The sequence below is a fragment of the Tenrec ecaudatus genome, chromosome 9, assembly GCF_050624435.1.
Source record: "Tenrec ecaudatus isolate mTenEca1 chromosome 9, mTenEca1.hap1, whole genome shotgun sequence".
Classification (NCBI taxonomy): Eukaryota; Metazoa; Chordata; class Mammalia; order Afrosoricida; family Tenrecidae; genus Tenrec; species Tenrec ecaudatus.
Window position 1 is genome coordinate 57,518,928 of NC_134538.1, and position 27,933 is coordinate 57,546,860.

Genomic DNA, 27,933 nt, shown 5'->3' on the forward strand with positions numbered 1-27,933 from the left:
AAGAAATTGAAAGGGAAAATACAGGGAAAATGTAAATGAAAAGAAGTTATTATAACTGTTATAATGAAGTGCCTTTCATTTAAATATAAGAATGTAACGCTGAAATGAACTTGTGATCCTGAAATGCATTTTTAATGAGTTTCCTTTTTATTTTGCTGCTTCAGTGGCATATTTTAAAGACCCTTTGAAAAAAGCCACATTAAAACCCCACCAAATGCCACAACACGCAAAATTGGATATTGGTTTATTCCAAAACTGCTGATCAGGAAGAGTGGCTCTTCATCACAAAATGTTGCAGTCACTTTATTTAAATGAGTTTGAATTTGCATTGTGATGTGCCATTCTGATTTAGGGGAAAAAAATTAGATTTTCAGATCAAATTGACCCAACCAGTGAAGCGTTAAGAAGCTGGCAGGTTTAGTCTGAAAGCCTCATGTTCTATCAAACCTGCAGCCGGTGGAAGTCACAGAGCACCAGTGGGAACAACTTTCTCACTGAGACCCTCCTTGTTCCCGCGTTAGAGTTTTGTTCTCACACACCTCTCTCCTCCTCCTCGTCCTCCTCCTCCTCCTCCTCGCAGGAGAACGCCCTTTCCAGTGTAATCAGTGCGGCGCCTCGTTCACGCAGAAAGGCAATCTCCTGCGCCACATCAAGTTGCATTCTGGGGAGAAGCCCTTCAAATGCCACCTCTGCAACTATGCATGCCGCCGGAGGGACGCCCTCACGGGCCACCTGAGGACCCACTCCGGTAGGTCCCCTGGGCATCCTGGGTGCTGGGCGGCCCCACTTTGCCAGGGTGGTGCCTGGGTCTAAGGACACTGTCCTCCTTGACCAGCCTCAAAGCTTGCACCCCAGTGTGAAGTCCTCCATCTGGTATTGCCTGTCACTTATATTGGAAGGTGTTTCTGAGTGGCTCAAATGGTTAGCGCACGTAGCTGCTAACCAACAGGGTCAAGACCACTGAGAGGGACCGTGGAAGAAACACCTGGCAGTCCGCTCTCCAGCACATTGGCATTTGAAAGTGTTAGAGCGCACAGTTCTGCTCACACAGCCATCCAGAGTCGAAGTGGCCCCAACAGCACCTGGCTGTGACTGGTTCCACTGCTAGAGCTGCCCCTGCATCCTCACATGTGCTGCTTTTCTCAAGGGGCTAGAGGAAAGGGGCTAGGACATAGACTCCCTTTTCCCCTACCTCTCACACGAACATCAGGACACCTTACTTGAAGCAGAACCTTTACAAAGAGGGTCCTCACTTCATTTTGTCAAGTAACTGGGCTTCTGAAAAGACTTCTCCAGCTTGAGTTTTTACAGGGTGCGCTGCTAATGCTCAAAACATTTCCAAATACATTTCTTAATGTTGATTATTAAACCCCACTCGTTACTACTTGGCGCAGAGTATTTTTAGTGTCGTAACAGACATTTTCTTTGCAAAGATGAGAGTTGACTGGGACCCTGGGGCATCTAACCCTTTCTAAATGAATTATTGAGACCTGACTCCCTGGCCTTTGGCCCTCATACTGGAAACTAGTTGAAGCCCTTGTCAGGAAGGCTGTTTTGGAACTGTTGCCAGATTTGGAATGACAGCATTGCTTTTTTGAGTGAGATATCAATAGAATGTATACTCACACTATCCCGCGTCTCAGATAGATCAAAATTTGCATAAATGCTCAGTAATTCTCTAAAATCTCCCTACCTGTGAAGCAAATCCAACTTTAATTAAATTAAACCTTATGCTTCCAGAGAAATCTGCTTCAATACTTCATTATTAAATATCTCTAGAATAATCTAGAATCTCAAACTTTAGAGGAAGGATAATTCCTGGCTAACCATCTGCTCGTATGTTTTTTGATGAGGTTGGCCTTGGTGATCTGACCCCACAGGAGTTTTTCCACAATCCTCAGACAATAATAGTTGAAGAGGCACACTGTGCAGCGTATTTGGAACCTGGGAGATTTCTGGGGCACAGGCTCCTGCTCTCACAGAATTTACAGTCCCAGCCATTTGTTCAGCCCACCTCGGTTGAGCACCCGCTGTGAGCAAGGCCTTCAGGGAGACAACATGCTTCAGAAGCTTCCCTCTTGAGCTTGCCATCCCCAGGGAAGCCTAAGAAGGAGAAACCTTCCCCGAGGAGGGTAAGGACTATGTGTTCCTTTCAGAGAGCTTTTCACGGCCTCTGTCCATTTCTTTCCCTGAAAAAGATGAGTGTATTTAACAGTCAGGCTTTCGAGAGCTCTTCATCTTGTCCATCTCTTCGTCGCACATTACTCAGCACTGCAGGGAACTCAATCTGTGGTGGGGAAGACAGATCTAAAGGGATGGAGGGACTATAAGGAAGGACAATAGGTGTTAAGAGACACTCCCAGTAGGCTGAGGGGTCTTGTGTATACACGGAAAGGTACGTTTTTAAAGTTTACCTTTAAAGAAGTTCCAAATAAATATGTAATTTCCTTTGTGACCTTAGAAAGAGGTGTGGTACAAATTGGTGAGCAATCCTAGCCCGTTGGAGACAAGATCGAGGAGAATCATAGGGAGGTCCTTGGACTCCTAATTATGTCACAGACACCCAACTAAACCATCTCCTCATTTCCCATCTTCTTCTAACTATTAAACACAGGAGCAACTTCCATGAATTCTCTTAAATGGAAAATCATGACAATTTGGGATCTTTAAATCCTCCCCCAAAGGAGTGACATATCAGGGCACTGCCTTTCCCATAAATCATGACAGCCACTAAAGCCGGACAGTGGAGTGCGAGGGCTGCTATATCCCATTACACATGCTCAGGGCTAGGGAGGGGTTTGCTGCCAGTGGGCAAAGACAATGACAGTATGATATTGAATATGTTTAAAAGTCTACCTGTGCTAATTAATGTTGTTGTCCTACCTAATGCTAAAGGTGGGTAAGGTAATTAAACGATGAGCAAGACCCCCACACACTTCAAGTGTGAGGATTCTATAGTCTGCCAAGTGCTCAACAGATGATTGTGGCAGAAGTGGGGGAGGTGGGAGCTGAAAATTCAGATTGGTAAGATCTCTATAGATGGGCATTCAATTGACTATAATACTGTGTTCAAGTTGGTAGGAAGCATAGTTCCCATGTAGGAAGGAAACACAAATTCTTGTTCATTGGCAGTGGTTCCATGCTCTGTTTTCCCTTCTGTAAAACTAGCAGCATTCGGTGCTGTAACTATGATTTAATGTTATGCTGGCTGCTTGCCTGCTTACTTCATTCAAGGCCTGTTGGCATCTAGCCCTAAGGATGACTAATTACTTGAGTAATTATATGTAGCAGGTGCTGGGCTGTGGACAGTTTGTTTCTATTATGGATGCACTGACGAGCATGTGAGTAATCATATCGTGAGATAACCCAGGGATTGCCTACTCTGGTGATCCTGCTTTCTTCGATGGCACTGTCACCACACTCTTGGGGTGGGGTGGGCGGGGACAAACACGGTGATCTGTATTCTATGAAACATCTTCAATGGAATCAAGCCTTTGTTTGGCAAACTCAGATATGGCCATAATCTAGTCCATTGTGGCACTGCCATTTACCCATTCCATTAAAATCCATGATTAAATGTCACAACTTTCTTTGCCAACTGGTTGTGGCCTAAGGTTCCAGAGCCCAACATATTAATGGTGATTTGGCTGTAGAATCTGACCTATATTAAATGTAAAAGTAGTTTGGCTGATCTTACAGGGTAGAAAGAGAATCCCCTTTCACTGTTTTCCTCAGAGGGTGCAAGCTTGGTTAGGAATGCCCTTTCCTGCAGAATATTAAGCTATACCATTGTTTCCCACCATGGGCAATACCACACTCTGGGGGCACTGGAATGGTCCGGGGGGTGGGGGTGGGACTGCAAAAGCAGATAAACAGAACTTTATCCTGGATTATAGGTTACAGTACAAAAGTTTCCAATTGCCAGGGGGATGCTAAGTAATGTTCTTGTTTTCTGAAAAAGGGGGCAGTCTATAATATTAGTTTGGGAACCTATGGTACTCTAAGATACCCTGAATTCAATTGCGTTCCATAATCATGGTTCGTACATTCCTGGGGCAAAATCAATCATTTGCTCAGAAGATGGCTACTTAGATGCCATGATGCCCTGGAGGCACACGGTGGTTCAGTGCTCAGCTTCTAGCCCAAACATCGCTAAATCCAGGTGACTGCCATCCCCCAGGGAGGCGGGGAAGGGAGGAAATGTAGTGGTCTGCTTCTGAAAGCATTACAGCTTTGTTGGCCCTGGGAAGCAGACCTACTCTGCCCCATTAGGTCTCTAGGAGTTGGAATCAACTTTAAAGCTGTGAGTCCACCATTTATAAAGACAGGTGATTTTGATCATGATATTTACTAAAGTTAAAACATTTCAAATAAAGGTCAATTAGAGGCTCTCTGCACTCCATTAATGCCTAATAACAGAGCTCAATAAGGTGCGCTATTAGGCAATATTTTATATTTCAGCATTGCTTCCTGGTATTGGGAGTGCATCACTTAATATAGATAAAGAGAGACCCTTTTCTTCAGTTTGTAAATGTTTCAGAAGTCCAATTTTTGTTTTCATGTTCATCTTAAATGGCAGTTTCTTTTCACATAGGAAAGAGATTTAATTGGTATATGCACATACATGCTTGCATGTGTGCGCGCACACACACACACCAAACTCCACTCCATGAAGTGCCTCCTGGCTCCTGCTGACCCCAGAGGGCAAAATAGACTGCTCTCAGGGTAGCTGAGGCTTAAATCTTCCTGGTACACGGCTTCCCTTTCTTTGCAGAGCAGCTGACGGGTTTGAACCACGCAGGTCTGGGTGAGGCGTCCAGTCCATAAACCACTGCATCGTCACAGTCAGTTCTGCGGAACAGAGCTGAATAGAGCTGATCAAGAAATGATATCCTTATAATGGCCTTTGGGGAGACAGCATAGTTTTTCCTCATCAGAACCATAAAAGACACTTTGGGAATAAATGTTCACTGCGTAAGGCATATTTATCTGTCCTGGTTTCTTAGAGACCTGTTGTTCTGTTTCTAACATGGAATTGAAGTTTTTCTTCACCAGCTTAGACCAAGGTTGCATTTGAGCCCATACCAACGCTGTCCCAAGCCTGACCCAGCATAAACCTGACCCTGAACCTCGCCTTAGAGGGGCATCTGAATGGAGCCAGCGGACACAAAATCTCCTGAAGGCCCTCCCTGGTTGTTCAGTGTCCTCATTCTAATGCTACCTTGGTTATGTCCTCCAGTTACAGGGAAGGTTGCGGCTAGGGCATTCAGAGGCCATTAGTAAGCACGGTGGGCAAGGGAAGAGGAAACAGGAGTCCCACGGATTAGCAGTACCATCAAGGAACCACCTGGTGGGCAGTCAGGCATTTTGACCAAGTCCATAATGCTTCTAGCTCTCAAGAGCAGAGTTTTCGGTTCAGCCTTTCACATTTTTGGAAATAAGTGTGTTGCATGCATTCTCATGACACCTAAGGCCAGCATTTAATTGGGGTCTTGAACTCAATTGTGTTTTCTGCAGTTGGTAAACCGCACAAATGTGGATATTGTGGCCGAAGCTATAAGCAGCGAAGCTCTTTAGAGGAACATAAAGAGCGCTGCCACAACTACTTGCAAAGCATTGGCCTTCCAGGCACGCTGTACCCAGGTAAGCGCGGGGAGCTGGCAGGGCCCTGGAGCTGGCTCTCTCTCTTCAGCAGCCCGGAGAGGAAGAGGGCTGTTCGCACAGGGTTTTGTAAGCGGTCCGCCTTGCCCGCACTACTGGCATGCAAGAGGGACACTGGTGACAATTTCACGGAGCACATTGTGTGCCGTCCTGTTTTAAGTCCTTCTCTGCCCCATCGTCACCTCGCCTCTAGAGAGCTTGGCTTTAGGACTTCCCCTCTTGCCATATGAGGAAACTTGAATGCAGTAATGACTGTCCAGAGTTGTAGGATTTTTACTATCATTCATGTTATTTTCTTGGGGTTTTTGTTTGTTTTAATTGGGATTAATACATACATCATATCATCCCATATTTCATTCATGTCCAGCAGAATTGTACATTTGCTACCAAAATCCGTTTCCAAACTTTTTTTTTCTATATGGACCCCTTGATGCCCTCACCCCTTCACCCCACCACCCCCTCCCTGTCCCGCTCCCTTAAAAAACCCTTATGTCCCTTGCTGACTCCGTAGGTTCACTGGTTCTGGTTTTCATAACCCCCCAAAAAATGCATAACCACAACTTCAAGAAGATGACCCCAATGACATAACACTCCTGAGATACGCCCTAATATGTACAATTAACACCCAAACCAAACTCACCCAAAAGACATGAGATTTGGGTAACTAGATCAGGTCCAGTATGCATCCTAGGGGGGAATCTACTAAAAAAAAAGTTTTTGAAAACTTAAAGCATAGGTGTTTTTTTGTGCTTCGTAATCAGCAAAAGCCTTGTTTTAAAACATTTTTTCCCTAACGATGATCGAATTATGAGCATCAGCTCAGACCAAGGGCACAGTATTCCTACCTGCTTGGCATATGAGACTGAGGTTTGTTATAGCTCTGTGTTTTACATATACGTTTGCCCTGACAGTCAGTTACTTGAGGCTGCCAAATGATCGAACCAAAGATTGCTTTTTTCCTCTGAGCATCGATGTTTGCTTGTACGTTGCATAACAAGATCGCACTTGATTCTAATCTCAGATGGTGTAAAGTGAAAGATGTACAGAGAGTGCTGAAGAAGGCGAGGTTTGCTCAGAGGATGGCAGTATGATTAAAACGTGCCCTTCCAGCTCATGGAATTTATAAATAGCTCGACTGAAGCTACTACCGTCTTTCATCACACAACGCGCTTAGCCCTGCTGCTCACAGAATTATCATTGGACCCAGGGGTAGAAGTTAAATTAATAGTTGAGGACTTATGAAGCCTCATCCGGCTTTCTGACTTGATAGAGTGTTCTTAAAGGAAAATTCACCAGCACACACTTAGATGGAAGGCAGGTGAGAGCAAGGAGAAAAGGGCGGTCAAGATGGAGTCCTAAACACTGGTTCACGTAAGTCTTGGTGTGGAGAGGGAGTGCATTTATCATGTCAAGAGGTCTGCAGTTCCATACGTGGCTCTCCCACCAGTTCACCATGAGATGGGAGCTGACGACTGTATTCTCTTGGCCTTAATCTTCTCCTCCGTGAAATGATGAGCTCTCATTAATTTGTCATCTCATTTCCCTCAAAGTCGAAGTATCTGTTTCCAAACTAGAAAGGTTTCAGAGATGTGTGGGAGAGGAGAAACTGACTGTAAAAGGAAATATATATATTTATTAGCGCCCCCCCCCCACCAAATAAAACAGGATTGTGCTGGGCAGAGTGGAGCTTTCGTAGTATGCATTTTTCCCACTAGGCAAGCATCAAGGACTATCTCTAAGTGCGCCCAGTGGCGTCACCTGGAAAGGTACTCTCTGGTCACAGTGAATTTTTTTGTAAAAGCAGTTTCCCTAAAACCTTGTTTTTTGTGATGGCTAATGTAAGAGAATAATATGTGGCTGTGAAATTTTGTTTCCTCCTTGAGAAAAATACCACAGAAACTGTTGAGATGTTGAACACAGCTTACAAGGATAGTGCTGTGAGAAAGACTCAGGTATCCAAGTGGTTTTATCATTTCAATAGAAGTGAAATGTCAGTTAATGACAAACCTTTTTCTTGATGTCTGTCAACTTCCCGAACAGATGAAAATGTCAACTCATACTGTACTTGGAGTTCGTTCCACCAGGTCAGACTGTTAATCCTGCTTTCTATTTAGAGGTCCTGAAAAGATTGCTTAACAGTGTGTGACACAAAAGGCCTGATTTGTGGCAGATGAGAAGCTGTTTTGCCACCACAACAATGCACCTGCTCACACAGCAATCTCAGTGTGCCAGTTTTGGCATAAAACAGCATGCCTCTCTAGCCCCACATACCTGATTCACCTGACCTCACTCCCTGTGACTTCTTTTTGTTTCCGCGAATGAAGAGAGACATGAAAGTACAGTGGTTTGACGACATAGAAAAAATAAAGGAGGTGCTGTCAGCCATCCAAACACATGCGTTTGAAAAATGTTTACAAGAATAGAATCGCAGATTTGACAAACATATTAAGTGTAATAGAGAGTACTTTGCAGGTGATAAGGTTGTTTTGTAATGAAATTTAGATCTATAGCTTTGGGGGAAATTGTTTTTAGTACCCCCTCATATATATTTAAGTCACTATTAATTTGTGATCATATTCCATAACAGGAGATTCAAAGATGAGAAATTGGTTGTGTTCCTGTAAACTAAAATGTAAAAATCCAGATACTGTGTTTTTCTCTAAAGAATGTTTCTGATGAGATATTTTATACTGTTGTATTGTTATACTGTTATTTTATACTGTTGCATTTTATACTGTTGTATACTGTTGTATCGAGTTGGTTCCAACTCACAGTGAGCCTGTGCCCACCCCAACAAAACACTGCCTGTCCTGCGCCATGCTCACAATTGATGTGTGATCAAGCCTATCGTTGCAGTCACTGTGTCAATAATCCACCTTGTCCAGGGCCTTCCTCTTTTTCACTGCACCTCTACGTTATTTGACACCATTAATGTTAAAATCAGCCATCCATTTATTTAATAACTATTTATTGAGAACATATCAGCTAAGTCATCAAACTGTTGAATACAATGATCTGAATTATCTTTTGAAATTATACTCACGGAACTGAGATAGTCATATGTACAAAAGCAGTGGGCAGGTAGATTGTTTTTCTCTGCCCTTTGGTTACTAAAGGCACTAACTGCAATGAAGTGCTTCTTCCACAGGAAAATGAGCACTGTCTTAAGGAGACCTTAGATGTGAGTCTCATCTCTGAAAAAAACTGCTCTTGGACATGACCTTAGCCTCAGTACTGAAATTCGAACAATTTTGGCCTGTCCAACAGATGGAAATTACCTAGGAGAAACATGAGATACGAGTAGATGGTTAGCTCACTGAAATACTGACACTTTTTAAATTTCATTTTCGTCAAGTGGCTATGTCCATAAATTTGAATGTCAGGCAGGTATAGTGAGTATTACCCTGTTGGTAGGATGACTTTAATCCCAACGCAGCATTATTCCCTTTGGTAATCAAATTATTTGGGATAAAAAAATAATGCCTTTACATTCCCCTACTGGGAAAACTAGAAAGCATCCCATAGAGACTGGTCTCATTCCAGGAAGGGCCTATCCCCTGTGTATCAGGGAGAGGGGGGCAGTCAGGCGGGGCATGTGTGGTTGTGATTGGTAATGCAGCCGATGTGCAAAGTGACTGACACTGGTGGACAGGGACATCTTTCATTGGCTCCTCGCCAACACCTCGCTCCAATAGATGAGCCCTAAGTGTGACTTCAGTGACGAGTAGGAAGAGGATCCTTAAAATCATGCAATTCTAAGTCCTCCAAGTCTACATTTAGAGTTTGAAAGACGGGTATCGGTGTTACATGAGCTGCTTTCCTGAGCCCGCTGTAACCTGTGCTTTCCAGTCATCTCTCATTCCTGTCTTGTCCTCCCATGGTTGCCTTCGAGACCAGTCTCATTGCTCACAGAAGCTGCAGAGTTAACCCCTCCCTCTCCAAGCTACCTTAGGCTGTGCCATTTTTCCCCATTTACTTATTTTGTGGGGGCTGGGGAGACGGGGACTGGGGAGAGCTAGAAAAAAACAAAGTATCTGATAGTGTAGGAAGAGATACATTTTTCTGAAAATAAATTTCTTTACCCAATAGTCACTCCTTATAAATTTTTAGTAACTTTACAAATAAAAAGTCAGTCTTAGACTTTAGGTAACAAGTTGTGTGACACATTCTAAAAGACAGCTAAGATCGGAGTAGCTAGTGATTCAAATGCTTTGAACAAATTTGCGCTTTGCTGCTAGCATCTCTGTAAGGCACGGCTCGTGGGAGGCCCTGGGCATGGTGGAGACACTGCGGTGCCCTGGCAGGCCACGTTTCCCTGCTGTCAGAGAAGGACAGGCTATTGAAGAGTTATGAGCTTGAGGGGTCAGTGTGCAAGGAATAAGGTTGGATTTGGGAGGGTTTACGTGTGTATCCTGAATAAAAACCAAAGTGCACAGTGTATTCAGTCTGTGCTATGCATATTTGTTCACTTAATAGCAAATGCATATTTATGGTATCTAAAAATTACATGTTCTAGGAATAATAACCAATTTTGTATACATGTTAGTAAACCAGCACGTGTAATAAAAATGAAGAATAAAATACTTAGAAACAATTTAGCAAATAACTTGCAGATTACATGAAGAAACATACTACTAAACATGCTTAGACAAGAAAGAAAACTTGGATAAATAAAGAGAGAGGAAGATTTTGCTGGTCCATAGAAATACAAGACATTGAAGTCTTCCAGTTTCCCCAAACCAATTCGTGGTTTTAACATAAACTGATTTTATAAATTTTATTGGAATTGGTAGCCTTATATTAGAAAATGTAGCTAAAAATATCTTTGCAAATTTTGAAAGATACTGTAATCAAATGTAGCTGTAATGTGTGGAAAACTGAAGAAGAGACAGAGAAATGCATTTGAGGGCTGGATATCTCCAGAAAAGGCTGCTACAAATAAGTATGCGTGAGGATAACGAAGAAAGCACTGCTAGTCAGGTTCCAGTTCATACTAGTATGAGTTTATTCCAAACTCTTGAAAACGTGGGTCTGCAGACAAGTCCTCTAGGGACACACTTGATAGACTTGTTTTAATTTCATTAGGATACCTTCAGAAAAGAACACACACAAACTCAAAGCAATGGTTCCCAAGGAGAAACAGCCTGCCAACTAAATTCAAGGCAGAGCTGTCAGCTCGGAATTTCATAAGGACTTCTGGGTTCTCCAAAGGCATATTCGCAGTAGACTTCCTCAAGGACACCGGATAATTATGATTATCATGAAAAAAATTCAAGACAATTGAAACTGCCTTGGTACAAGAGTAGTTGCATCATGGAGCTTTCACCCAGCAGGCCATGCACCTGCTCATTCTTCGAGCAAAGTAAGGGCTGCTGAGGAGAATCTGATGGAAACCACGACTCACCCACCCTGAAGCCCTGATCTTGACCCTCTAGACTTCTTTTTTGCTCCAAAAACTCAAAGAACGTGTTAAAAGGAAATGATTTCAGTCCCTTGGGGATGCCCAAACTGCATATATGAGGGAAGAATTATTTGGGGAAGGGCTAAAGAGGTAGAAATACTACATTCAGAAATGTATAGCCCTAGATGGGGGATATGTTATTTAAGAATGGTTTCTATAATTCTGTAGAAATACTCTTTGACTTATCCTCATATTTTCTGAGAAAAGAGGGAGCAAAGGGCCATGGGATTTAATGGACTGCTCCATATAAATATAGAAGAATTGATTAAGTTTTTGAAAAATAATCAATTTATATTTGTAAGAGATTCAAAACTTGTATTTTAAATAAATCTAACCATAAAAGCTAGCAGGAATGATAGATGTGCTGATGTAAAATACCAAATTCTTTATTGTTGTAAGGAAAAAGGTAACATACAGGAGGAAAACATTTATTAGAATTACCCCAAACATCTCTCTTTACCTCCATAATTTTTAGGTTTTCTACAGTATGCAGAAATTACTTGATTACAGGGGTTTCGCTGTGCATGTGGGCTTAAGGATACCTCCGCCCTGGCCCCACACCTGCTGTGACATAATAAGAGACCCTGGGCAGCCACAATGCTCTCTGCATCTTGGATTGTAGTGTGGACTGTTGGAGTTGGGCCTTTAGGTCCTTTCTAGATATATCAGTTCTTTTAATTCTCGAAGACGTGTCCTGGTGACTGAGTTGCTAGTTTGGGAACTATTTTAAACAGTTCAAAGGGGGCTTTTAAATGGAACATGTTATTTAATCACAGTTCAGATTCTGGTGGTAGCGGTGCTAGCGCTTGTGATTTTAGGGAATAATATTGACTTAGCAGGAGTCTGGGTAAGAAGTATTAGCAGTTGTTCAGCCATTTGTATTGCTATGATCGACTCTGTCTGGCTGTCAGGTTTGCTATTAAGATTATACCTAATCTCTATGAAGGGCCTGCATCCAGTTAGCGCTTATGTGCTTAATAAATGTCAGATTTCACACTAGACCTGGCTGAATACATTTTGAACGGAAGCATTTCTAAACTGGCCTTTCTAACTGTCTTTGGCTTTAGTCATTAAAGAAGAAACTAATCACAGTGAGATGGCAGAAGACCTGTGCAAGATAGGATCAGAGAGAGCCCTCGTGCTGGACAGACTAGCAAGTAACGTCGCCAAACGTAAGAGCTCTATGCCTCAGAAATTTGTTGGTAAGAGTTAAACGTTTGCTGTCTCTTAAAAAAAATACTTATGTGTTTCAGATTCAAGTAATGATGGGTCTAAATTAGTTGAGGATAGAAAAGGAGACAAAATTATAGTATTTTACAAAGTAAAATGTGATAATATGAACATTTCCAAAATATATTAGAGTTTCTTTTAAGTAAATGTCTTAAAAATAAGAAATTTCAAACAGAAGTGAGATGTATATAATGCATATCAATCAGACAGGCCCTACAGAAAATACTAATTAATAGTAGTTTTGTAAATAGAAGAGAAAGGATGCTTGGGAGTATTTCAAAGCTATTGATAAAAAGAATGATCCTTAAAAGGGGGAAATGCATCGATCGGTTGAGTTTTCTCCTTCATGTTTTTAACAACAAATATATAAAAGGCAAAGATAAAATTATGTCATCGGGCACGTGAAATATAGACTTAATCAATGATGACAGCAAAAGCAGGGGGAGAAATGGTACAGATATAGAATGTACTGTTTGTTCGTGAAACTGCACTGATAGCAACTCACCCTAGAATGTTATCAAACCCAGCTCTGAAATCTAGTATTGATGTTAACCACTTAGAAAATATATTTTGAAAATATACACAAAAGGAGAAGGGAACCAAAGGGCTCCCTATATTAAGTTAACAAAGTACAAAAGCCAGCAGTGCTAAAGAACAAAGACAAAGGAAATTTAAGACATGTAAAATATAAATAACAAAATAGAAGGATTAAGTCACTTTTTAGCAGCAAGTACAGTAAATATAAATAAATATAAATGGACTCAATGTTCCAATCAAAAGACAAGAGTAGCATAATGGATTTTTTTTAAAGAGCTTCCTTAAATTCAAGGGGAAAAATAGGTTGAAAGTAAAAGGTTGGGCAGGGTGGAGCGGTTGTCTCACATAATAACCAAAAGGGAGCTAGGAGTGGTAAATCTTAATATCAGATAACTTAATCCTAGATACTACTAGAAGAGATAAAGGTGGATAGTATACAATGTTATAATGGTTAATTGATTAAGATTTAGTAATCATAAATGTATATCAGGTTGTCTAAATATATGATGCAAACACTGATAGAATTAAGGGAGAAATAGATAGTACTACAATAATAATTGAAGACTGCAATACACTACTTTCAATATCAGATAGAACATGTATTAAAAAGTTCAGTAAGGAGTTTCACTCTAAACCAGCTAAATGTAACAGACATGTACAGAACACTTCATCCCCAAACAGTGTAACAGACACTTAGGATAGTACACATTCTGTAGGAATAGTCCATGTCTTAGGTCACACAGCAAGTCCTGATAAATGTTGAAAGATTGAAGTCATTCAAAGTATTTTTTCTGGAAATCAGTAACAGAAAAAAAAAACTCCTGGAAAATACAAAAGCATGTGAAAATGAACAACAGACACTATTAAACTAGGAATAAATCAATAGACAAATCAGAACTCTTTTAGAGTCCAAGAAAAATGAAATCGCAAAATACCCAGACATGGGACACTACCAAGGAAATACTCAAAAGGGAATCGATAGTAACACCTTTTTACACACACACATGAACAACCTTAAATGAACAGCCTAACTCGACAACTCCAGGAACTAGAAAGAGAAAAGCATCTAAGCTTAAACCTACTTAAAAAAAGTAAAATAACGAATATCAAAGCAAACACATGTAAAATAAAAAACAAAAAAACAGTAGAGAAAATCATTAAAACCAGAAGCTGGTTCCTTGAAAAGTTCAATAAAAATTGATAAACCTTTAGCCAGACAAGTAAAATATGCAAATAACCAAAATAAAAAATGGAAAGGGGGATATTACAGAAATGTAAAGAGAATGATGGCAAGCTATTATGAACAAAAGTATGATAATCTGGGTAATCCAGATGAAATGGACAAGTTATTAAATACACATATGCCTAAACGACCAAACTGTCTCAGAAGAGGAATATGTTTCAATAGACCCATAACAAGTAAAGATATCAAGTCAGAGATCAGAAACCTCTCAGCAACAAGAGTCTCGGACCAGATGGCTTCACTGGGGACTTCTACCAAATACTTTGAGAAGAAATGCTACCAATACTGCGGACGAGATAGGAAGACATATTCCCTCCTCTCTCCTACGGAGCAGGCATCACCCTGATATCCAAGGCATGTGCCCAGCACTTCGAAACTGCCAGCCTCTCCCCGAGAGAAAGCTGAAGCTTTCTACTACTTTTAAAGAAGTTCAGTCTCAGAAACCCACAGAGGCAGTTCAGTCCTGCCTTACAGGGTCGCTATGAGTCAGACGTGACTTGAGAGCAGTGAGTTTTGAGCTTATAGTGGTCTATAAATTTAAAGCAATCCTGATAAAAATGTTAACAGTCTTCTTCACAGAAGCAAGAAAACTAATCCTCTATACGGAATGGCAAGAGTTCCTGAATGACTATCGTTGAAAGAGAAAATCATAAAATAAGAATACTTATTCTTCCTGGTTTATAAACACTGTACAACAAACAGATCCGTCTTAGAGGAAGTCCATTCAGACTGCTCCTTAGAGGCAAGGAGAGCGATACTTTGGCTCCCAAACTTAGCATATGCTATCAGGAAAACTCAGTCCCTGAAATGGACATGGTGCTTGGTACGGGGTCAGTGAAACGACATTCAGTGCTCTAGAATCGGCGAGAAGGGGCTAACAGAGATGACTGTGAGGCGGGAGCAGGACTAAGCAGTGGTTGTGCCTGTTGTACATAGGGTTACCAGGAAACTCTGAATTCATACATAGTGAAGACCATCTAGTATCATGAGGGGGATCATTACCAGGAGAGAGGATCAATCAAACTTCTTAAAGCAGCCTGTATGTGAGAGTGACCTTGAAAAAGAAATAGAATTTCAAAAAGCCAAGCAGTTATAGATAGGCAAGCATTAGAGAGATTTCAGAAAAACAGACACAAATGAAAGAAAATTGGCTATGGTGCAAGAGGATATGGTGGAGACATGACCTTGGAGTTGAACATATTCCAGATCCACCTGCGGAAATGTTAGAAAAGTTACATTGATCTGATACTTTTGGATGAATGGCCTTGAGACACCATGGTGAGAATAGTATCATTAATTCAGGAAGCAGACAAAACTATAGGTATATTTTGATGGGAGCAATATCGAAGAAAAATGGAGTCAGCAATGGTGTCAAACATTGATTAGAAAATGGAGAGCTATAGTCATGTGGAAATGGGCAGGGAAAGAAAGGGTCCAGTAAAGACAATTGTCAAGTTCAAGGCAGTAATTGGATGAAGAATTGCATGTCATTAACAAAAACAACAAAAGTAACCAGTTTCTAGAAAAAGATAGAGGTTCGTTTTGCTTTGTTAATTTTAAAGTACTTCTTGGGGTGAGTGATTCTAACAGTTATCAATGAACCCTGTTCCTCCAAACCTTGGGGTCCCATGGGGTGCCTCTGGGACAGCAGGAAGGGGCAGGACATAAAGGAATTAAGTTATTGAGAATTCCAGCCTGCCTTTCATAACTTAGAATAGAGTTCCTTTGTTATCAGGTTTTAAATAAAGGTTTGACCTAAGATTGGGTGCTGGGACAGACGGGGGCCGGAACATTGGAAACCACAAGCTGGAGAAGCACTGTGGAGGGTGGCCTCCATATGTGTGAGGTTTTTGACCACCAGAATGAAGGAGACTTGTCATTGACCGGGGCATCAGGCGGCAAGGCCACTTGTTGAGAATAAGGCATGGGGTGGGTAGAATTTCAACTAGCACTGGGTCCAAAGATAGAGTGAAAAAGCTTAAATTACTCATATGCTCCTATCCTGGCAAGTATGGTCTTTTAGGGGACACCTGGGAAGTGTAAGCCAACTGAACAGTTGATAAGAGTGGCCATAGGTGATGAAGAAAAGATAAACCCCACGTCACTGGCCCTACCACCACCCATCCACCATTACCAGCCTCGTGAGACAGGGTGTTCGCTCTAGATTAGAAACTTTCCAGAAAATCTTAGTGCTTTTGAAGACTTCCAAGCCACATGATGCCATCTGTGGAATGTTATTGTAGTCACTTCTGGTGAGACTACAACTTAGGTGTTATCATGAGATTTAGCTGTTTCTATGCCTTTATAAAAAGATGACTTCTCTTGCTGTTCTTTATCGCAGCAATGCACCTGCTCGTTCTGCAGGGCTAGCTAGAGCTGCCCTCAGGAACTTCATTAGGAAACCTTGCCCCATCCACCCTACAGCCCAGATCTTGTCACTTTTTGTTTGCCAATCTCAAAGACAATTAAAAGAAGCACAATTTACATGATTTGAGTTTTACCTAAAACTGCCATTTTAGATCAAAGAGCACAGAATTGTTCAAGGAAGGGTTCCATGCTCACTGCCGTCAAGTCAGGTCGGACTCAGTTACCCTACAGGAAAGGGTGGACCTGCCTCTGTGGGCTCCTGTGACTGCTACACTTTATGGGAGTAGAAAACTTCATCTTCCTCCTGGTGATTTTGAACTGCTGACCTTGCAGCAGAAATATATAAGCCTAAATGGAGAATATGCTCAGAAATATGTTTTAAAATATGTATCTTTGTTAAAAGGGGCCGGATGATTTTTTAGCAATCATTTTTTATACATATGCAACATGAAGGGGCTTCAAAAAGCTCCTGGGGAAAAAAAGGAATTAAAAAATAATTTAAAATTTTCCACTAACTTTCTGACGTCCCCTGGTATCTAAGCCGTAGTGACAAAATCAGTTAAATGCTCAGCTGTTAACCAAATGTTGGCTAGCTGAAACCACCGAGTGACTCTGTGGACAAAGGCGAGGCAGTCTACTTCCATGTAGATTACAGCCAAGAAAGCCTTATGAGGCTATTGGAATCTACTCAACAACAACTATCAATAATACATGCACACATAACATGTAATATAGTAAGAGCTTAAAATCATTTAAAATTTTTCATTCGGTTCAACTTAGGCAGTGTATGTTGATTCTGCTTTGAAAAATAAGGACATGATCCACTTCTCAATGTCCACAGTTTTATGATCACTTTTACACCACCCATGTTTGTAACAGCCTCATCTTTTGTAATCATAATTTTCATGGTGATTTAATTATTTATTACTAACTCCATATTTTAAATGGACTCAGTGTGGTTGGGTAAGTGCTGGACTGATAACTGAAGATTAGACCATTCAAGCCTACCAGCCACCCGTGGAAGAAAAAGGAGACTATTCCCGTAAAGAATCACGGCCCTACACAGGGTCACGGTGTGTCAGAATCAACTCAATGACAGGAGGTCTTTATCTATACGTTATCTGCATCTTGATCCAGCTCTTGATTGAAGAGTTGCTTCATATTGAGGCAGCTTTTAAAAAGTGGTTCTGTATTTTCAGAATTGTTCTGTACTTGAAATTCTCTTCCTGCCGCCGTTACACTGTGAGAGCATATAGGTCCATATATGATCGTGGTCACTCTGGTTTCCACCTCACCCCCACCCCTACCCTCAACCTAGGTCATTTTGAATCGTATAGTGTCACCTACTGCCATTGTTATGTTGCTTTGGGCGGACTGTGAGACCAATCTGATATTTTTCCCTTGAAGGTGATTTACGTTTTCTCCCAAAATACTTGAAAAAATCGCTTTTTGTTTTTTAAACACTTTTATTGTGAATTAGATGGGAATCTACATTTCAGATAATCAATTTTGTGTTCAACAAGTTTAGCTGCTTACCAGAACTTCCAATTGTTTTCCTTGGCCTACTCCTTTGATTGATCCTCTCCCTTGTGAGTTGTGTTCTTCTTCATCCAAGTTAACTCTTGCCTACCCTATCGTCTATTGTTTTGCCTTCCCTCTTTTCGCTCCCCTCCCCTTGCCCTCACGACGATCAGTTTCTTTATTTTGGAATAAGGAACTTCTCTTGAGCTTTCCTTTATAACATGGTTCCATACAATATTTATCCTGTTGTGATTGTCTGGCTTCACTCGGCATAATGTTCTCCAAGCCCATCCGCGCCTTGAGGTGACTCACACATTCATCATTATCCTTGGCTGATCTATCTGTGATTCTATTGTGTGTGTGTGTGTGTGTGTGTGTGTGCCATGGTTCAGTTATCCTTTCTTCCACTGATGGGCATGAGGGTTTCCGTCTTCTTGCTGTTAGGGACAGTGCTGCAGTAAGCGTGGGTGTGCGTGTATCTGTTTCTGCTTTGGCTCACATCTCCTTGAGAGCCCTGCAAAGATATTGCTGCGTCATGTGGTATTTCTATTCCCAGTGTTTAAGGAAGTGACATAGCACTTTTCAGAGTGGTTGCCCATTTTTACAGTTCCACTAGCAGTGTATCAGGGTGACAATCTCTCCACACTTTCTCAATTTTTAAAACTGAGTTTCCCATGCCAGTGGAAGGTGGTAGCTCATCATTGTGTGACTGGCATCTGTTAGATGGCTAGTGATCATGAGCTTTCCTTCATGTGCTGTTGACTGCCCAGATGACTGCCGTGGTGGTCTGTTTGTGTCTTCTGCCCATTTTTAAATTGGAAGTACACAGAGCCTAATGAAGGTGGGATAATGGGATAAGAGAAAAGTAAAAGGAAATAGAGGGAAAAAATAGTAGGCAGAGGACATTTATAGAGATCTAAATGCAGGTATGTACATATGTAAATATGTTTATATAAGAATAGGGAAATAGATCTATATACGTATATTTATATGTTAAGCATTAAGGTAGCAGACGGGCATTGGGCCTGTACTCAAGTACCCCCTCAATGCAAGAACACTTTGTTCTAATAACCTGGCATTCTGTGATGCTCACCTGCCCAACACAATCACTGAAGACAAAATGGGTGCATAAGCAAATATGGTGAAGAAAACTCATGTGATGGTACCCAGCTATCAAAAGATATAGCGTCTAGGGTCTTAACGGCTTGAAGATAAACATGCAACTACCAAGCTCAGAAGCAACAAAGCCCACATGGAAGAAGCACACCAGCCTGTGTGATCATGAGGTGCCTAAGGGATCAGGTGTCAGGCATCAAAGACCCAGAACAAAAACTTGTATCAATGTGAATGAGGAGGAGGGCCAAATGGAGACCCAAACCCCATCTGTAGACAATTGGACATCCCCTCACAAAAGGGTCACAAGAAAGAGACGAGCCAGTCAGGGTGCAGTATAGCACCAATGAAACATACAACGTTCCTCTAGTTCTTTAATGTTCACCCCCGCCACCACTATCATGACCCCAATTCTACTTTACAAGTCCAGCTAGACCAGAGCATGTACACTGGTACAGATAAGAGCTCACAACAAAGAGAATCCAGGACAGATAAACCCCTCATGACCAATAGTGAGAGTAGTGATACCAGGAGAGCAAGGGAAAGGTGGGGGGAGAAACCAGGAAGACATCACAATAATCAACCTGTAACTTCCCCCCTGCAGGGACAAACAATAGAAAAATAGGTGAAGGGACACAGCAGTTGGTGTAAGACATGAAAAGAATAAGAGTTTATAAATTATCAACGGTTCATGAGGGAGGGAGGGAGGGGTGGGAAATGAGCTGATGCCAAGGACTCAAGTAGATAGAAAATGTTTTGAAAATGATGATGACAACAAATGCAAAGTGTTCTTCACACAATGGATGTGTATATGGATTGTGATCAGAGCTGTAAGAGCCCCCAATGAAATGAGTAGCATATATATAGCATCAAAATGTCAAAAAATGGATTTTGTATTTTATCAAATGCCTTTCCTATATCAATTGATATAATCATATAATTCTGATCTTTTATTTTTTGTTTATGTGGTAGATTACATTGATTGCTTTTCTAATATTAAACCATCCTTGTATACCTGGTATGAGTCCCACTTGATCATGATGTATTTCTGATACATTGTTGAATTTTTTGGGATAAAATTTTGTTGAAAATCTTAGCATTTATATCATCAAGGATATTGGTCTATAATTTTCAATTCTGGTGATTTCTTTGCCTGGTTTAGTATAAGGGTTATATTTGCTTCATAAAAAGAGTTTGGGTAATATATTGTCTATTTCTATATTGTGATTTAGTTCATGAAAGATTAGAGCTAACTCTTCTCTAAATGCTTGGTAGTAATCCTCAGTAAAACCCTCTGGTCCTGGACTGTTTGTTGTTGGATATTTTTTTTTTATCAAATCTATTTCTTCTTGTGTTATAGACTTGTTGAGATTTCCTAGATTGATCTGTGTTAATTTAGGTAGGTAATGCATCTCTAGAAATGTATCCATTTCTTCTAGATTTTCAAATTTTTAATATAGTGTTTATAATACAATTGCTTTTTTAAAAATCTCACTTGGCTCTGTTGCAATGTCACCCATTTCATTTATTTTTAATATTTAATTTTTTACCATTTATCCTTTGTTAGGGTTGCCAGTGGTTTATCAATTTTGTTAATCTTTTGAAAGAACCAACTTCTTGTCTTGGTGAATGTTTTCACAGTTGTTTTTTTTAATTCATTCATTTCTGCTCCATTCTTTATTATTTCTTTTCTTCAAGTGTCTGAAGGTTTGTTTTGCTGGGTTTTTCTCCAATTGTTGTAGTTGTGTCTTACTGATGTTTATTTTCATTCTTTCTTCCTTTTTGATGTACGCACTGAATTATCTAAAAACTACTTTTTCCATATGACAGATTTTGGTAGGTTGTATTTTTATCCTCATTTGTGTCAAGTAATTTTTTATTGTACCTTTTATTTCTTCAACTACCTTTTAAATAGCTTTTAAGTAGATAATTGTTCAATGTCCTTGTACTTGATATTGGGAGGTTGGATCATGCTATGATTGCTTTCTAACTTTATAGCATTGGGATCTGAAAAAAATATGGTCCGTAGTATCTGGATATTTTTTAACTTACTGATGCCTGCTTTATGGCCTAAAATGTGATATAAGCTGGTGTACATTACATGTGCACTAAAAAAGAATGCATATTGTACCTTTGTTGTACGTCTAAGAGACAAGTTTGATTAATTGTGTTGTTTAGTTCTTTATCTTTTTTCATTTTCTTTCCAGTTGATCAATCTTTGCTGGAAAGTGATGTGTTGAAGCCCCTAGTATAGATAGCATTGTGGTCCTTGTCACTTCATCTTGATGAGAATTTGAATAATACATTTTGAAGGTCTTTCATGTGGTACATAGATTTTAATTATGGTGATAGTCTCTTGTTCAATTGAAACTTTCACGATCAAACAGTGATCTTTGCGGTCGCTCCTCCAGGCATTTACTTTGGCTGCCTCTTTTGTCAGCGGTCACTATTGGTAGGCCAGCTTTCCTTTGACTGCTGCGAGATTGATCTGTTTTTTTCACCACCTTTGATTTTTAGCTATGTTTGACTTTATGTAACTAAGGCTTGATTCTTGGAAGTGGTGCGTTAAAGGCTCATGCTTTCTTAGCTCTTCTGTTAGTCTCTGTCTTTTAACTGGTGAGCTCAACTAATTTTCATCCAATGTTGTTATAAGTATGGTTTTATTGCTGTCGGTTTATTATGTTTCGTATGGTGACATTGTTTTCAAAATTCTTTTTGCTGCATTTTTTTTTTGTTTACAGATTTTTTTGGTATTACTTTCTTTGCTTTTCTTGTTTTTGTCTATTTAAAACGATTGTATGATTTTCCTCTTTTTTGTTTTGTTGAGGTTGTGACGTTTTCCTTGAGGATCATTTGTCTTTTGTGGTTTTCTTTCCAAATACCTAACAATTTTTTTATCTTTTGTAAATGACTCAATATCTTCTCTGCTCAACTATTAATTATCTCTTATGTCTCCTTTATTTTTGTTATTACTTTCATTGCAGACATTTTATCTGTGATTCCCTGTTCTGGTGGGTCTAGTTCTGTTTCACTTGGTGTATTACTGAAATACTGCAGTTTCTCTGTAATAACGTCTTGTCTGGTAATTTTCGGTTGCTATCTGATGTTGTTGAGTCTCTATCCAAATAACCCTTTTAAATATTTTTTAAAGGTAGTCTTGTTTTAGACATACTTTTTTTTCCTTACCTGAAAAACTTTTTAATTTTCCCTCTTTTATGAGGATAATTTTACTGGATATACAATTCTTGGATGGGTGCAGAGATTGCTGCTTTTGAGACATGGGTTTGCTTTCTTTTCTGTTTTTATTTTATCTCAAGGTTTAAAACAATTATTGTAGGTCCCAGATATGCAAGTGTGGCCAGACTGTTTGGCATTACACTACCCTAATCAGGAGTCAGAGGCAGAAAGCAAGTAAATACTGCCTTCATCAAAAATCCTGCCTTGGGGATTGACTATACCAAGTCCCCAGGGAATGATAGACAACCATCAATGCAGCCAACATGACAGGGCAGAGAAGAGACCATCTGAATCCTGTCCACGTGCTCGCCTAAACTAGTCACTAACCTTGTATCTGAGTTTCTGGCAATGTTTCAGTTCTTCCCAGAAAGTTTTCAGTGGACAATTCCTCAGAAATGGACACTCTGTTCCTTCTTCATAGTTTGTCCTTAGTCTAGAAGCACTTCTGAACCCGGTTCGCTTTGCGTGGCCCTGCCAGCATTTGAAGTGCCACTGACAATGTCTGCCATCACGGCAACACTCGAGCAACCTCAGTACAGCAAATTGACAGATAAGTGAGCTGAATGGACTGGTATTAGCCACTTTTAATCAGAAAAACCATATGGTTTATTATGCTGGGTATAAAACAATCAACAGTATTGATGTTGCATTCATCTTCAAAAAGTATATTTTAAGATCTAAAAGTCCAGTGTTGTCTGTGATAGAATTATATCTATCCGCAATCTCAGAAATCCAACCAATACAACTGTTATTCAAATTTATGCACCAACCACCACAGCTAAAGATAAAGAAGTTGAAGAATTCTATCAAGCTCTTCATTCTGAAATTGATCAAACAGGCAGTTAAGAAAAATTGATAATTATTGGTGATTGGAATTCAAAAGTTGGAAACACAGAAGAAAAAAACGGTAGTTAGAACATATAACCTTAGTGATAGAAATAAAACCAGACATCACATGATAGAATTTTGCAATGTCAATGACTGGCTTCTACATTGCAAATACAATTTTTCAACAACATAATAAATGACTATAGACATTAGCTTCTCCAGACTGACTAGGCAGAAATCAAATTTTACTACATCTCTGGGAAAACATGATGGAGAAGCTCATCAGCAGCTAAAACCAGGCCACGGGCTGAGTGTGGAAAAGGTCAATTGTTCATATATAAGTTCAGGTTCAAGCTGAAGAAAATTAAAAAATTCACCTGAACCGAAATACAACCTTGAGTATATTCCACCTGAATTGAATAACATCTCAAAAAACAGATTTGGCGCATGGAACACTAATGACAGAAAGCCTAATGAGTGGCAGGATGACAGCAAGATCATCATACACGAAGAAAGCAAAAGGCAATTCAAAAGACAGGAAAGAAAAGATTGACGTGGATGTCCAAAGAAACTCTGAAACTTGTCCTTAATCTTAGCATAGCAACAATATGAAAGAAATGATGACGTCAAAGAACTAAACAAAAGTTGTAAAAGGAAGACAAAGTAAATATTATCACGAAAGAGGCAAAGGCCTAGTGTTAGACTACCGAAAGGGATAACACACTCAGCATACCTTAAGATGAGAGAACGCAAGGAAAATCGCCGTGAGTTGAAATACTGAAAGATTCTATGGGCAAAATAGACACAGGTCAGCCCAATTCTACACATGTCTTCTTCTTCCACATGCACCAGAGAAGTCCCACTACAGCCCAGGCCCCAGGATTTCACCCCTTAGCATAGATTACAACTCACTATAAAGAAAACCAAAATCTTCACAACTGGACCAGTGAGTAACATGATACATGGAGGAAAGATGGATGTTTTCAAGGATATTTGTATTGCTTGGATCCATAAGCAATGCTCATGGAAGCAGCACTTAAAAGGTCAAAAATATGAGTTGCTTTGGGGAAATCTGCTGCACAAGACCTCTTCAAAGTGCTGAAAAGCAACAAGTTTGCTTTGAGGACTAAGATGCGCCTTACCAAAATCTGTTACTTTTGGTTTTTGCATATACCTGTGTAAGTCGGATATTGAATAAGGAGAATCACTGCGTTTGAATTATGGTGCTAATGAAGAATATTGAAAGAATCATGAAAGAATCCACTGCCAAAGAACCATCAATCCTTCTTTCATGAAGTACACTCAGAATACTCATTAGAGGCAAAGAGAGTGAGACTTCATCTTACATACTTGGAGCATGTGTTCAAGACAGTCCCTGGAGAAGGACATCATGCTTGGTACCATAGAAGGGCAGTGAGGGTACTTAACAAAACAATAATTGTACGTCAGAGCAAAACCCAGATTCTATTTGGGCATGGGCCAACAGGTAGGCAAATGATATCACTTTTTATTCTGGGCCTACAGAAAAACACACACACACACACACTCTTTCTCTCTACCTATCCACGGCTGGCCTGTCTCCCTCCACCAAACTCCCACCCACCCACACCTCACCTCCATGCTCCTGAAGCTCTGCTACAGCCCGCTCTCCGGGAGTCCCAGCTAGGCCCTGGGAGTCAGCTTGCAGCCTATCTAAAGCACCTCTATCTGGCCTAAATTCAGTGAGAAGGTCAAAACCTCTCAACTTCACATCCTGAGCCTGTCAGTCTTCCCACCCGTCGGCACTCAAGCTCCCCCTAAGTAAGTTGTGGGAGATGTGTTAGTGTGTCCTCCATTGTGTGTGTCAGGGGTGAGTGAGAAGGAGATGAACCCTCCGCTCACCATGTCCCCCTTCCTCTGCTAAGATCCAGGTGGGGGGTTGTGGGTAGCTCTGCGGTGTCCTGCTGAGCAGCACAGAATCCAAGACTTTTTTGAGGATTCTTTGTGTCAATTCTTCTCTCTGAGGTGACAATTTGTAATGAGCAGAATGTTCTGCTGCTCCAGGGAAGTCCAGGATTCAGGGAAGTCCAGGATTCGGGGTGCTGAAGCTTGTTTTCAAATTCCTTTACAGAGGGTTTCAGAGGCTCTGACTCCTAAGCCACATTGAACCTCTTCTCTGATGTTTTCCTACTTTGATTTATTATTACTATACTTTTTATTACTTTATTTTATCTCTAATAAATTCTCTACATAAATACATCTTTGTTATATGTAGTGTGACCTCTCTCTTTTTTTCCCCAAACCAGTTTGTTAGGAGCTAATCCATACATCGTATTGTACAATCACATCAAGCAGTATTGTACAATTGCTACCAAAATCCGTTTCAAAACATTTTCTTCCTTCTTGACTCCTTGATATCAGCCACCCTTCCTCCCACACCTCTCCTGCCTTACCCCGGGAATTCTTCTAGTCGTCTCTGTAGGTTCACCACCCCTGGGTTTCACGTGCTGGAAAAAACAAAGAGCAAAGATTCAAGAAGGCTACCCATAATGACATAATACAACAGAGATAAACCCCAATTTTATTACAAGAAAAACAAACATAGAAAATATTAAAAACCAGATCAAGCCCAAAGTGGATCAAGTAACCATTCAAATCAGATTTATCAATTTAATCTATTATAGCCATCTCTCCAGTATTCTCTGTCTGGTAACCAGTTTATTCCCATATGTGAATTATGGTTAGAGAGAAATCACAGGGGAGTTATTTCCTGTGTAGATCTTGCAGATGTATTTGGGGTTTCTACTGTCAGCTATAGATTTCTGCAACCCAGAACCTCATGATGTAAGCTCTTATATTGTTCCCTCCCTCAGATTTGGATTATATCATTTACAATCCTGGCTCACAGCTGATGGTGTGCTTCTTTCATGTGAACGTAGTTGACATCTCACTTAGATGACTGCTTGTTTGGAAATAAGCCTTTAAGACCCCAGACACTATTCTACTGATAACTGGGCACAATCTGATTGCTTCACCACACTTTGCTATAGCACCCTGTCTTCTCTTTCCTTCATGAGGACAAGTATGTGATCACTTAAGGATGCCAATTGTCCTTCTGTTAGATAATTTATCTTCCATGTCTGTTAGCATTCTCTACTTTTCTTGCTTTTTTAATACTTACTGTGAGTATCTTGTGGTTTTCCTGTGTGTCAATAATTCAATTTATATTGACTCCTTTTTTATTGATGTTGCTAATCCACTTATTATTTCTATAATAATACTGCTTTGGATCTCCTTTTGCTTTTGGCTGCCTGAAAGTTTTTTCTCATCTGATTCTGTTAAGTTAGCTAAAGCTAACTTTATGTTATATAAAGGCATTTATGTCTTAAGGGATTTTCTCTCTTCTTTGAATTAAGTGTTTCCCTAACATGGCCTTATTCATTACTGTCTCCCATGTTGATGTTAGAAAATATTTTCTGTTAGTATGACACTTCTTTCAATTTATTCTAGTTGGTCTGATATACATTTAGTGACTCAACATTGTTCTCACTGTGTCTGAGACATTTGTTTCCCTGTAAGAGTTCCCAACTTTCTGAATCCTGAAAATGCCTAGGATGGGGTGAGGGAGTTCCAGTGAGGCAAACTGAAATCTTTGCTACAAGACCCCCTCTCTGCCTCCTATCCCACATCCTGAGAGTTAAATTCCCCAGTTGTCGCTTTACCTAGTTGGGAAGGGTTTCCTAATCCCCACTCCTGTGATTTGGATAATTTCCCATGTCCGAGTACAGTATCAATGCCTTTGCTCTGCAAGGGAAGTCAACCCCAGGCTCATTTTCCCAGTGCTACCTGGCACTAGCTAACAAAGGTAACAGCTGTTCTTCTGCTATAAGAGGACCAAGATTAAGATACCAACCTGCCTTGTGTCTTGAGAAATGTAGGGATATCATGTAAAGGGCTAAACCTTTTGCTACTCATGTTTAAGGCTCTTTGAAGTGAAATCAGCAGTAATATTTTACCATATCTCTTATGCCATAATTCTCTTTTTCTTTCTTTGGTCTTGTTTTTTTTTTATTTATGCTTTTATTTCATTAGGCTATACTCCTTTCTGTAGCAATTTGATGAAAGTGAATTGGGGGTGAGGGGAGGTCTTTATTATTAAAGAGAAAATTATGGGCTTACTTTCAATATGTCAGAGTAATCTGGAATATATATTGTCTTTTACTATATTTATTTGTTATTAATTCTAAATTTTGAAAACAATAGATTTCTTTTTTTAAAATCATTATTTGGGGGCTCATACAGCTCTTATCACAACACATGCATACACTGTGTCAAGCACATTTGTACATTGGTTGCCATCATCATTTTCAAAACATTTTCTTTCTGCTTGAGTCCTTGGTATCAGCTCCTCATTTTTCACTCTCCCTCCCCTACCCTCCCTCTCTCACGCACCCTTGATAATTTATAAATTATGATTTTTCATGTCTTACACTGATCGATGCCTCCCTTCATCCACTTTTCTGTGAAAACAACAGATTTCAGTGGTTGCTTGGGAAACTTTAAACCATGATTTTGGGAGAAAAGGGTATTTAGGTAGGAAAGTACCATTTTTAATGGGGTCATAACTCTTCTATTTTAGCAGAATTAGTTAGATTAGCCAGAAAATAAAGTAAAACAAACCAAACACCTAGACAATAAGTGTAAACAGTCATTGTAATGATTAAATGTACCCTGTAGGCCATAAATTCATATTGAA

The 27,933-nt window shown here is 40.2% G+C and overlaps 1 protein-coding gene across 14 annotated transcripts in view; it reads left to right on the top strand.

Annotated features, from left to right (window-relative positions):
* IKZF1 (IKAROS family zinc finger 1) overlaps positions 1 to 27,933 on the top strand; it is a 92,651-nt gene that overhangs the window by 62,577 nt on the left and 2,141 nt on the right. For 3 of the 14 annotated variants that reach the window (XM_075557506.1, XM_075557507.1, XM_075557512.1), the window contains 3 exons: positions 581 to 748; positions 5,518 to 5,643; positions 12,190 to 12,324. The exons of 2 other annotated variants lie outside the window; for them this stretch is intronic. In XM_075557506.1, coding sequence (XP_075413621.1) covers positions 581 to 748; positions 5,518 to 5,643; positions 12,190 to 12,324 — 429 coding nt within the window. The remainder of the gene's footprint in view (positions 1 to 580; positions 749 to 5,517; positions 5,644 to 12,189; positions 12,325 to 27,933) is intronic. 9 more of the 14 variants (XM_075557511.1, XM_075557515.1, XM_075557514.1 and 6 more) reach the window with 8 other exon arrangements.